Source organism: Magnolia sinica, chromosome 19 (assembly GCF_029962835.1).
Source record: "Magnolia sinica isolate HGM2019 chromosome 19, MsV1, whole genome shotgun sequence".
Lineage (NCBI taxonomy): Eukaryota > Viridiplantae > Streptophyta > Magnoliopsida > Magnoliales > Magnoliaceae > Magnolia > Magnolia sinica.
In genome coordinates, this window is record NC_080591.1 from 10,812,087 (window position 1) to 10,825,145 (window position 13,059).

The 13,059-nt window shown below is 40.5% G+C and overlaps 2 protein-coding genes across 5 annotated transcripts in view; one reads left to right on the plus strand and one right to left on the minus strand.

Moving 5' to 3' along the window:
* LOC131235081 (uncharacterized) lies at positions 1–1,436 on the minus strand. 2 transcript variants are annotated; one of them, XM_058232191.1, is made up of 3 exons: positions 696–1,436; positions 289–366; positions 1–190 (listed from the first exon to the last, which is right to left on the minus strand). In XM_058232191.1, the coding sequence occupies exons 1-3, from the start codon at positions 1,422–1,424 to the stop codon at positions 185–187; spliced, it is 813 nt and encodes a 270-aa protein (XP_058088174.1). In that variant the 5' UTR covers positions 1,425–1,436; the 3' UTR covers positions 1–184. The 2 variants fall into 2 exon arrangements, with proteins under 2 accessions (XP_058088174.1, XP_058088173.1); XM_058232190.1 differs by lacking the exon at positions 1–190 and having other exon boundaries at positions 200–366.
* Positions 1,437–8,689: 7,253 nt separating this feature from the next.
* LOC131235053 (monoterepene synthase TPS1, chloropastic-like) overlaps positions 8,690–13,059 on the plus strand; it is a 49,859-nt gene continuing 45,489 nt past the window's right edge. For all 3 annotated transcript variants that reach the window (XM_058232150.1, XM_058232149.1, XM_058232146.1), the window contains exon 1: positions 8,690–8,956. In XM_058232150.1, the coding sequence (XP_058088133.1) occupies positions 8,732–8,956 (225 nt within the window). In that variant the 5' untranslated portion in view covers positions 8,690–8,731. The remainder of the gene's footprint in view (positions 8,957–13,059) is intronic.

Here is a 13,059-nt window from a genome sequence, read left to right on the forward strand (position 1 = left end):
ATCACATCAAACAAAAGCCAAAAACTGAACATTTTGTCATTTCTTTTGCGTGCTTCCTTTTTGTTTCTCATCTATACAGATTCCTGGTATGATATACCTCTGATTGAAAGGGGTCTCAATGCAGCAGCGGTTCGCCGGCTAAAAATTTAGTAGAAATTAGAACTCCTATTAAGATTATAGCAATCTACCTCTGCAAAAATCACAAAATTGAGATTTTTAGAGATCCAACGATCAGAAAATCAATGTAGAAAATTCGAATGAATTCCAAAATTAAAGATAATTTTTTACCTTTGTCAATTCATGAACATCAGGAATTCTCCATGAATCAGGAGTTATCTCAGATAACAATAAACAGGGGAAATTCGCCTGCAAAAATCATCCAAAAATAAAGAAATACAATGCATCAGATTTCATTAGAATGCCTTAACCTGAAATTATCGAAATTTCAAGTTTGAACCACCATTCGAGGTCCCTGTTCAAGCAATCCAAACCATCCAGCTTGTGGACTCATTCACCTTGTTTCACAGTACCATAAAAGCTACCCCTATGTACAATCCTAGCCATCCAAACATGAACACACAAATGGATGGTCCAAAAATAAAACGCCTCGTGGGTCCCACCAGATGAATGGATTGGATAACTTAAACCTAAGAATTAAAAAGAAAATGAATATCCTAAACAGGGAAATTACTTACGTCCAATATCTTTTGTATATTCTTCGGTCTCTTCTTTGGCCGTCGAGGAGGCTTCAATCCTGTAATTGCCAAGAAATCATCTTCTATCTCTTTCCTCGACAGAGAGATCGAGAACTCCAACTTCTCCTTCTTGTCATTCTCTCTGCTGCAAGCCTTGGTGGCCAACGCCTTCAACCGCTTAGATTTCAGCTCATTCCTTGCTGTCGGCGGAATTAGAGTAGAAGAATTCCCAATTCCATTTGGTGGATCAGGACAGGATATCTTCTGTCTCAGATTCCTCGGCTTCTTCCCCGGCAATTCCGCCTCTTTCTCCACTTCCACAGAAGCGCAGATTTCGGTCCGCCCATCGACGGACGGAAGCTGCTTCGACTCTCCTTCCTTCTCTGTCCTTGACTTGCAGCAAGAGATTATGAGCTTCAACTCGCCTTCCTTTTTCCGGATCGATGGCACGTTTTGTAATTTAGGGCTTGAGGGACGGGTAGAAGAGGAAGGAGGGGATTGATGGAGGGGTTGGAGGTAGGTTCTGGAGCGATTTGGACCGTTGGATTCTGGGATAGATGATCGAAAGGGAGGTGAGGTGTCTCCATTTGGATTAGTTTTGATGAACCTGATGTGTTTTTGGATTACCCATTTGGGAAAAGAGAAGTTGTGGAGAGAGCGGGTCCTCTCAGGGATGACAGCCATTGACATTTGAGGCCTCGAAGCTTCAGAAATTACAGAAACTACCATTGATAGAGAAAGGGAAGAAAGGAATTTGAAAACAAGAGGGAAAATGAGGTAATACCCTTAGAGAGGATCGGAGAGTATTTTCTCATTAAACAAGAATCCTTACTAAAGGAGAGTTTCTATTTCTAAACATTTGGTGTTCGGTCCCTGATCGTGTGGCCCACTTTGATGAATATATTATCTATCCACGCCATCCATCCGTTTTTCCATATCATTTTAGGTCATTATTGTAAAAATTAAGTATATCCAAATCTCAGATGGAGCATACCATTGGAAACAGTGGTGATTGAATGGCCACCATTAAAAGCTTAATGGAGTCCACCTTAATATCTATGTTATGTTTATTTTCCATCCAACCTGTTGGTAAGGTCAAATTGACCTGGATGAAGGGAAGACATAAATATCATCTTGACGAAATAACTTTTGTGGCCCACTTTTATTTTTTAATGGTCAGTCACGACTTTTTTATGTGGGATGGTTCGCCTGAGATTTATATCTTCTTAATGTTTGGGATACTACTAAAAATGAGCTGTAAAAACAGATGAACGGTGTGGATATACAATGCATCCATCAAGGTAGGCCCCACAGTCAGTGCTGCACCTAAAATTTACCGTTGGCGTTGGGGCGTCAAGAGTTACCAAGCGGGTCGCGAATCGTCTGACAGTTCACCTGATACCCCCATTCCATACAAGGGAGATCATGGTTCAGTGATCTAGACCGTTGATAAACTACGCCCTATCATTAGATGCATGGCTGCACAAAATCCTCCTTATTGAGTGATCATAACCGTCTATCCAGTGACGAATGGAAATATGTAACACAATGGTTTGCTGGAAGCTTCAAATGGAAAAGTAGCACTGGATAAACGGTCTAGATCACCTATATGCCCCACTTATACCTAGTGGACACGTCACTGAAAATGAACTTGTAAAATGGATGGATGGCTTGGATAAGAAACATACATCACCCCTGGGCCCTACAGAGTTTACTACGCACCCTATGTCATATTGAGTTACTTGGTACGCAATCTGCTCTCGTGCAACTGCAGTTTGCCCATATGCTGGGTCCAGCAAATCACTTCTACCAGGCAATCCTATCCATCCATCTGATCAATGTCCATCTCGTGGACAAACCAAAGCCGTTAACCGTCAAATATGTGACGTACCTTATTATTTTTCAAACGCGCATGTCGTATTGCACTTGGATGTCAAGATAAATAGGATACTTGGGAAGGGAAAGTGTGTGACTGTCAAACGGAGTGGGTGTGAACGTCCATTTGATTCTGATAGTCAGATAGTCGCATATGCATACATCTGTGTTGATCCATGCCATTCATCAAGTAGGTCATAAGTGATTTTTTTAAAGTGGGGCATGGGTCAGAGAATGTAGATAATGCCCCTCACCTGATCAATGGTCAGCGAATGCAGATAATTTTTTTGAGCATGTTCGGTTGATTATCAATCGATTGAAGGATGCTCGATCGATCAATGGTCGGATCGATGGGGCGCACAATTTCTATGTAAGTATACTATTTTGTTTCTAATTCTAGATACAAAATTATATAAATAGGTGTAGTGTGAGATTAAGGTACTGGAAACTTGTTCTAAAGGAGATATGAGGCTCTAAGAAGTTTTTTTTTTTTTCTTCTAATTTGTAAGTTAATCTCCTCTCTTGTAATTTATTTCTATAGTGGATTGCTTGTCACTTTTTGTCGTATTTTTTTTTTCAGAAATATTTTTGCACATAAATTCGTATGTCCTCTGTAGTTGCTTTGTTTGCATTTATCTGTTGTTGTGTGATTCGATTATTAAGTTGCTTTTGTGCCCTCCATATTTTAGAGTATACTTGCTACTAACTTAACTATACACGGGACAAGGTGCTTTGCCTCATTTCCAACTTGGATTGCAAAAATCATGCCATTCCAGGCCACACAGTAGGAAAGTGGGAAAGAGTTGTGACGAGACGCCTACTAGTAATTGAGTGTGGGAGCAATCATGGTCTATATAGATCATCCAATCCATTCATTTGATGCCAATAGCAAGGATGAAAGGACTTCTAAAAAATCACACTGTTCTGGTACCTGATTGGCCACACAAGGTTTTTAGCATGATTTTACACTTTCCTACTTAATGCCCACATGAATTTTAGACGGGTGCTCGGTTAGGATTCAAGGGTAAACATTAGGTGGCGCGCCTGATGTCGACCTTGCACACATGGTTAGGGCCCTTTAATGCGTACCTGTAGTCATGCCATCGTTTTTCTTAAGGGCTTGTTTGGTTTGGATGCATTTAGATGTATTTTCAAGTAATTTCTCTCAACTCAACTAAAGATGAATAATATACCACGGGTGTTTGAAAGGAAGGAGGATTAATTTTCATGAAATAGCTGGTGATTCCAAGCCAAAACTCTATGGGCCTTATCATGATATATGTGTTATATCCATGCCGTCCATTCAATAGTTCAGATCATTTTAACATATGGGCGTCAAAATGATGCAGATCCAAGTTCAACTGAACCACACTGCAGAAAAAAAATGGGAATTGAAAGATAACCATTTAAATGTTCTTCCCATGGTGTGGTCTACTTGAGCTTTGGATCTGCTTCATTTTTGAGATCATGGCCTAAAATAATCTAGAAAAGAATGAAAGGATGGTGTGGATAAAACATATACATCATAGTGGGACCTACATAATCTGTCTGGATTTTCAAACTGAAAAGGCATTGCTGTCAATGTCTTACTACCTCCTTTCCAGTTTAAATCCCTTTGGTAAGTAATTAATGCTAAAAAGGGATAGAAAAAAAATTGCAATTCACAGCTTAAATAATTTCTTTATGGAAGTTTTCAACCCTGCATTTTGGTTATAACTAGGTGCACCTGACAAGATGAACGGTCTGATTTTTGCATCAAATATGGGGCTGACTTGATGCACGCTTTGGATCTAGCACGTCATACAGGCGTATTTAGGTCACTTCCCTTTCCTTTTTTGCCGTAACTGTATAGGATATACAAATAAGAGGATTAATGCTCACCTGCGCACCTTCTTACGTGAGCACCTTGGACACTTTTGTACACGTGTCATGGGCACTGAATATCAACGGTCCACGTGATGCATCACCCCCTGAAACTTTTTAGACCCAATTTTCATCCCATTCAAAACTCTAGTGGGCCATAGAAAAAGAGAAATGTAAATCAATGTACGAAACTATTTCCTTTTATCATGGCCCACTAAAGTTTTGGATCAAGCTGAAAATTAGGGTTGTGAGGTTTTACGGGGTGCCGCATCACGTGGACCGTTCAGATTCTATTCCCATGATACGTGTGCAAAGTTGTGCATGGGTGCTCATGTAAGAAGGTGAGCTGGTCAGCATGAAAAAATCTAAATGCTTGGCATTTGGTGTTAGATGGGATTAGGTGGGATATAATTGCATTTGGGCCGTGCAATTCCATCCAGCATTTGGAGAGGATGAGAAAGGTTGGGATTAAGTAGGTTGGAATTGCATTTAGTCCCATAGAATTGCTGCAATTCCATGGATTTTGAAATCCACTACATATGGGCCCTACATTGATGTATGCGCTTATCCATGCCTTTCGTACATATACACCATTTACACGTGACATTTTGGTTATATCTGTGTACAAGTGAAAGTGAATATGGTATTTTGATTACAATTACATGGTCCACCAAACATGATTTTGCTTAATATGGTGTTTTCCATAGCAAAAATTTTATCCCAAACGTGGGTTTTGATGGCTACAACACCATGGTAATTCCAGACATGCAATCATTGTGCAATAATGATATTAATCCCATCTAATACAATTCAATGCCATTCAATTCCAAGGACTAAACACGTCCATAATCCAAGTCTTTCATTTAAGAGAAACCTATGATATTTAGATGGCAGTGGATGAGTTTTCTCCAACTTTGTCATGCAAGCACTGTGCCCAGAATCCAAGTCTTTCATTTAAGAGAAACCTATGATACTCTGGCAAGGTGTTATGGATGATACACAGGCACCTTAAAATTATGTAGAAAGGATATAAGAAATTCAAATTATCGTAGGATTGAACAATCTTGATCGTTTGATCAGTGCATCACAAAATTTGGCATCAGTTTAAAAGTCAGGATTATCTAACAAGATAAAAGAAAATCTCAGCAAATCAATTGTGATTGATGATATTAATGTATTATGGACCATGTTTTCCACTATTAAGAGATTGCTAATCCTTCACACATGTATAAGGTGGTCCAGTTGGAGTATTTCCAAAAAAGGAATAAAAACTCTACATATAGAAAAAAAGCAGAATGAAAAGTGTTACTTTATATTTTTAAAGTGCAGAAGGTAATTATACGTCTGATAGTACGACACTATTTGAAGTGTTTTCCATGGATACGTATATATTTACCATGGTACGTATTCAGTAGCTGTCTCAGCTACTAAAGTGAGGTGGGTCCCACCATGATGTATGTGTTGTATCCGACATTTGGCGAGATTATTTTATAGCATAACCCCAAAAATGAAGAAGATCTAAAGCTCAAGTGAAACCCATCACAGAAAACAGTAGGAACATTGACACCAACCATTGAAACTTTTATAGGGCCCACCATGATGTTTATTTGAGATCCAACTTGTTCTTAAGATCATCACACTTAAATGTATGAAGGGAGAACACAAATATCAGCTTGATTAAAAACTTCTTTAGCCCCTAAAATTATTATTATTATTATTATTATTTTTAATGATAGGGTGTGATTCACTTGAGCTTTGCATCTGACTCATTTTTCGGATCATGCCCTAAAATGATCTTTCCAAATGGATGGACGGTGTTGACAAAGTGATACATTATGCTTTACGCTAGAACAATAAGACTGACCTCGAAATGCATGCCCAGAGTACTAACACGCAAGGAACGGCTGTTATTGTGTTTGTGAATGGTCACGTAAGGTTGTGATTATGCTAACTGGCTCTAAAAGAGACACCGCTGTTGGTAAGCTCCACTAAGCTTGTTGATCCCATGCATTTCGTGCAACTATGACATGGACCAATTGGCTTGCGATGACGTTAAAAGGCGAATTCAAAAAGAAAACGGGCCGTTGGTAAGTTCTTCAAAGCTCATAACCATGAATTTCATGCAATTATGAGGACCCATGCATTTCATGCAATTATAACATGGGGTCCCTGTCCGTGCTTCACATGAGGCCCACCATCTATATGTTCTGGTCAAGAAATAGAGTAGGCCCTCCGTTAGGTGGGCCAAAATGTTAGAGATATGAGGATGGGCCAACGCAAAAGAACTACTGTAGCTTAACTGTGTATCATCACCGTGGGTGCATGAGGGACAATGTGCATGACATCCACGCTGTCCATCAGAATGCAAAAATTGTGCTGTTCCAGAACTCACACAGGACTCATAATTAGTAAGAGTTGGAATGGGACACCTACTATTAAACGAGTGTGGGGGCCATTTTGGTCTATGTGGACCATCCAATCCATTCATTTAATGCTGATAACCAGGACGAAGAAACTTTCCAAAAAACACTGGTTTTTGGCATGATTTTACACTATTTCCCATGTGAGGCCTACTCGTTTGAGTTGAACGGCCTGACCTTGATGCACCTATGGACTGTGGCCTGCCAAATATTGGGACATTCTGGTCTTTTTTGCCACCCGTAAGATATACAAATGGAATTTAAAATATATTTCAAGCTGAGATTTCGAAAGCCCAAGAACGCTCTAGATTCCTGCCCGTCGTATTTAGTTGGTGGTGGATGGGCGTGTTTGGAGCGTGCCCTTCTTAATTTATAGGAAAAACCATTGATTCTCTGGCAAGGTGTGATGGATGATACATATGTACTTCAAAATTATTTAGGCATCTCCCTAATGATCTAGTAATGTGATTGGCGGACATAGGGCAGAGATATGAGCTACTTAATCAGTACACGCGGTGGAGGAGTTACATTGAGACTAAACTAAACTAGAATATGCATCCATAAAGATGATTGATAGACAACATTGTACTTTATTGGAGAGTTGTGTTGAATTGGTGTAGGCCTAATGCTCTTTGTTCTTTGTTTTATTATAAGCATGTAGGGTAGTTGTTGGAGAATTGTATTTGGAATCAATCGCAATAATCTTTTCTAAGTTAATTGGCTAATCTACAGATGTGGTTGTTTGTGCTTTTATTTTAACGATGGCTCCCTATGATTTTCATATTTGGAATCAAGCTCCACAATCTTTTCTAAGTTAATTAGCTAAGTACAGCCAATCACGTTATGCCATGTGTCCTGGAGTATATCACCACCAACTAACTATTCAACTGCACAAGTTCTCTTAAACCTTACATAAACTAAGACATTTTGCATTTCACCACTCTAGTTGCATGCTATTAGTCTTCTTCACTGTACGGTACATGTCCCTAGGTGAAATGACCCCCATGATTTCCTTCTACTAATCGTATTGGCTGTAAGAATCTAGTTTTGATCTTTCGCATGGTGGGGTTTTCATGTTTCAACTTTTTAGCCGTTAGATCTTATGATGTGAGGTCGGGTGTAAACATCCACTTATCAAGCAGACCACACTTAAGCGGCTATATATACATTATTTTCCATATTGTGGGGGCACCTGATGAATAGATGGGGCTGATCTTTGCCGGAGGTACTCAGGGTGGGACAACCTATTTTAAGCTTTGGATATCGAACCCATACGATATGTTGATCAAAGTTATCCATTGGGTGGATTGTAACTTATAATGAGCGGCCATTATTCTGTTAGGGTTGCTGGTATATTGAAAGTTAGCAAGGAAACCTCAAGGAAGATGCAACTTGCCTATATTCTAGGATTACATGTGCCCAAAGGTATGTGGGGCCCACTATGATGTTTTGGTTAACCCAGTTTCGTCAGCTCATTTTAGGATATGGATGAAATAAAACATAAGAGAGATCTTATAATAATGGGGTCAATGAAGTTTTGGACCACACATATTTATTTCTTCCCTTCATATTGAGATGGGAATCACCTAATGAAAGGGTTGGATGGCATATAAAGATCCCCACTGTTTCATGTGGTATGGCCCACTTAGCCTCATTGAATCATGTCTCTTTCTTATTAGAAGAACGGATGTTGTAACAATACATGAAAAATGATGCCGTGCAAGATAGAGAGATCCCAACTCGTATCTGCTCCCCTACAACCATACATGTGGCAGTGACCATGCATTTCATGTGACAGCCAAGGGCCCCTGTCATTAGCTATATATATGGTTCCAAAGAAGGTAAGTCCTAAGACTCAACAATCATAGCACAATTAAAATGGCTTTTAATCTCCTTTCCCAGTTGCCTATTTGTTCTCTTGTACGTTTACCACCTAGTCCTGTGATCTCAGCAGTTGTGGGCCATGGAAATGTGGCCAGGAAGATCAGACGGTCAGCAAGCACTCAAACTCACGAGCCTGACTGCACTTTGAGGCGATCGGGGAATTACCAACCGAGCATCTGGAGCAACGACTTCATACAATCGTTGAAGAGTGATTACAAGGTGATTAATGACAATCGGTAGAGTCCTGCTGGTGGGACCTACAAGTCTTTCGTGGCCCACCTGTTACAACATGGCACAAGATTAATGATACTCGAGAGAGCCCTACTTATCAGGTGGGCCAAATGGGCCGGGCTTGGGCTCAGAGAATTCAAACTTTTGAACATTTGGACGCAACACATTCTGGGCCCGGCCCTTTTCACAAAGCTAGGTGTGGATGATGCAGCCCGAAAAAGGGTTATCAATGGGCCTATTTGGACCGCCCGGCCGATTCATTGTACTCTTACAAAAAACCAGACTGGTTGAAAGAGATAGACCAACTGTCCACATCTGATGAAGCGTGTGGCTTATCAGATGGGGCCCACCTGATGAGTGGTTTGGATCTCACAAATATCTTGCACATTGGGCCATGAGTCCCACGATGCATGACACTCCAACAGGTGCTGTTTTAATTTCTTCCTTGCACAGTTGGATGTATGGATCACAAGGAGTACTGAGACTGTTATGCAGGGTGATGTTTACGTAGGACGGTTTGAGGAGCTGAAGGAAGCTGCGAGACGTTGTCTTGAAGAAGCAGATGGGCCACTGTCCCAACTCGAGTTGATCGACGATCTCCACCGTCTAGGGGTGGGCCGTCTCTTTGAGAAGGAGATCAATGATAAACTAAAGACCATATACATGGGTCACAAAGAAATTGTAACAGAGGGTGATATCCATTCTACGGCTCTCTACTTTAGGCTCCTAAGAGAACATGGGTTTGATGTCTCACCAGGTCTCCACGCTCTGTTGATTTTGATTTTGATTTTTTTTTTTCCTCTTTTTAATGTGGGGTTGTTAATGGCCCATTTATTTTTTGGGTCCATCCCTAAGTGTGACCCACAGTGGCCAGAAAAGGGCCCGACCTGGACTTGGGTGTGCTATTGTCAAAACTAGAGCTGTAACAAACCAAGTTGGCTTGGTTAACTCACTCGAATTGATTCAGATAAAGCTCGTGACTCGACTTGGCTCGAAACTGGGCTCGGCTGAGTCAAGCTGAATTTTTGAGTTCGAAAAAATTTTGAGCCTGAGTCTATGCTGGCCTGAGCTCGACTCGACTCAGATTAGTGCATAACTTGAACCAGAGCTTGACACTAGGTCATTTTCACAAAGATCTGGGTGGGCCGCCCACCAATAAGAAATGGGCCCAGTCAGCATGTGGGCGCCACTGAGAATCATAACAGCCGAGGATATATGGTTACAAAATAAAACTGGCCATATCAAGAGAACGCATGTGATCCACCTCATGATTGATTGGACCACCCTGAATTTTGGGACCAAGGTATGTTCTTAGTGGGCCCATCCTGATGAACACACTCATGTCATTTTTGTGCACCAATCTCTTCACATCTTCCAATCTAACTTAGTCCATATTCAATGGACAGAACTATTCAGAAGATTCAAGGATGAGATGGGTAGTTTCCGAGCGGGTCTATGTGACGATGATCCGATCGGTCTAGTGAGCCTATATGAAGCTTCATACCATGGCATGGATGGAGAAACCATCTTGGATGAGGCCAAAGCCTTCGCAAGCAAATATCTCAAAGAATTCAAGGAAAAACACATACAGGGATACATTGGCATGCTGATAGATCATGCATTGGAGCTTCCAGTGCATTGGAGAATGCCAAGGTTGGAGGCTAGATGGTACATAGACTTCTATGAGAAAAAGGAAGGAATGAATCCTATCTTACTTCAACTAGCTAAGCTGGATTTCAACATGGTTCAAAGTACTTACCAAAGAGAGCTTAGGAAGGTCACAAGGTATGGATATTGGATGTATGGTGCATACTGTTTCTGGGCTAGACTCCTATGTTAGTTTAGGAGCATTTTGAATTTTGAAAATGGTGGTGGATCATTCTCCAGTTCTCACTTGTGGCGTTGACTGATAGTTATCCAGACCATATACATTGTGTTCCATTGTGGATGAAGGATATATCTCTAAAATCTCACTGATTAAGGAATCTGAGCTTTTGAGAGAAATGCTTCAGTTTTGTTTGCACTATGAGTTATAGTGATCATAGTTGCATCAGTTGAATGCGACAGTTCAATTTATAGGCTGCTAGGAGATAATTGTACTGCGTGGATGATCCATTCCATCTTTGTTTTGGCCTTATTTTCTAAGGCCATCCATTTTCAAAGACTGGGATGCATGCGATGGTTACAATTGCTTAACAAAAGTGATTCTTTAGAATCGTAAGTAATTCATAATGGCCCTAACAAATAGTGGATCAAATTGTTTATTGGACTTATTTATTTATTTATTTTTGAAGTGATTATTGTTGAGAAATAAATATAATTTTATAGTTATACTAGTGTGCAAGACTAATAAGAGAATTAATTAGTGAGAAAATATTTAAAAATGACAAAAGTTAAAAGTTTTAATAAAATATACTAAAAGATTCATAAAGTAAATTTGTATCAAAATATTTATGAATATTTGCAATAGATAGTAAGTCATTAATGACCCGTTTGAATACCACTTAAAAACTTTTTTTTTTTAAAATTTTTATAACTTAAGCTAATAAGTTACTTAAAAAAAAAAAAAAAACTTAAATTTAATAAGCACCATTTTAACATGAAAGTTACTCATATATATATATATATATATCTCTCTCTCTCTCTCTCTCTCTCTCTCTCTCTCTCTCTCCATGTGATGAATGGTCCATATATATCAAATGACACATGATGGGAAGTCTTATCAAAGGTGGGCTCCACATTATGGGTGGCCGACATTAAGGTGAGCCTACCCAATCAATTTCCACATCACAAGTAGGATCCTAATGATGAATGGCTTACATCCAAAGTGAGCCCCGCATGATGGATGACCCACATTGAAGGTGGGGACCATACAATGGATGGTCCATATCAAAGGTGGGCTCCACATGAAGAGTAGCGGATAATGAAGATAATCCCAAATGATGGATGATAACATTGAAGGTGGACCCCACAAGAAAGATGACCTATATCAAGGTGGGCTCCACATAACGAATGGTATGTCCACATCGAAGGTGCTGATGATGAATGAACCACATCCAAGGTAGACCCCACATGATGGACGCTGTAGACACCCCACCCCAGGCTGATAACCTGATTGAGTTTGAACGGATGGATAGACAACCGAAGCCTAATCCTAAACCCTAACTTTAGAAGCCTAAACCCTTAGAGCACCAGTCCTAAACCCTTAACTTAGCCCATTAAACCCAGTTAATCGAGCTAACTTGGTCAGCCTAACCCTAAACCCTAGGAACCCAAAATCCTAGAGCCTTAAGTCAACGCGGCGGGTCAACTCACTGAGTCAACTCAATTAGTCAGCCTACCCAACCCCACAACCCAGTCAACTCTCCTAGCTCAAAACCAAGCTTGAACCCAAGCACAAGAGCAAGCCCAATTAGAGAAATGGCAAAAATATCAAAATAGCAACCCTCACAATAAAGCCTCCATACGCTTGGAGGATGCTATCTGCCAAAGCAGGGAGTCCAAGTGGGGACTGGCGGTAGCCAGGTTACCGTTGGCCACGTGGCACTCCCCCCTCTTTGAGGCAGCATCCCTCAAGCATGTGGAACTCACCTTTTTCGAATTTCAAGTGTGCGGTCGAAGTACGTTTACTCCGATACCAATCTCCTTATCCAAAATTACCCCTTTATCGCCTCATCCAACCCATGAGATGATCTCATATAGAAATCTCCAATCCCAACCCTTCAACCACTTTTTGTCCCTATAATCACTAGGAATTACTAGAAAACTGGGTTGAGAGACTATAAATAACCTCATCCTCTTCTCATAAGACACCAAGCTTCAGGGACCACCCCTTCTCATGAGAGAGAGAGAGAGCCCAACCCTGGTCTAGTCTAGCCTAGCCAGAGCCTAAGCCTCTTAAGTTCAAATATGAGCCACTCAACCTAGCTTTGCGACATTACTGTTCATCCTACCATCCAAGCCTCTATCAGTTTCATTGGATCAACGCATTAGCATCGTTCAACATTCATTCCCTTCTTAACCCCTATGCTTCTCATATACATCAACATCATATCACATTTTCATCATTTTCACACATCTAACTGGTGGGC

What these genes read in the sequence shown, in the direction of transcription:
- LOC131235081 (XM_058232190.1), bottom strand. Translation starts at nt 1,424, where the DNA reads ATGGTAGTTTCTGTAATTTCTGAAGCTTCGAGGCCTCAAATGTCAATG. An exon ending in ATATACAAAAGATATTGGAC is followed by an intron (nt 367 to 695) that starts GTAAGTAATTTC and finishes TGATTTTTGCAG; the next exon opens with GCGAATTTCCCCTGTTTATT.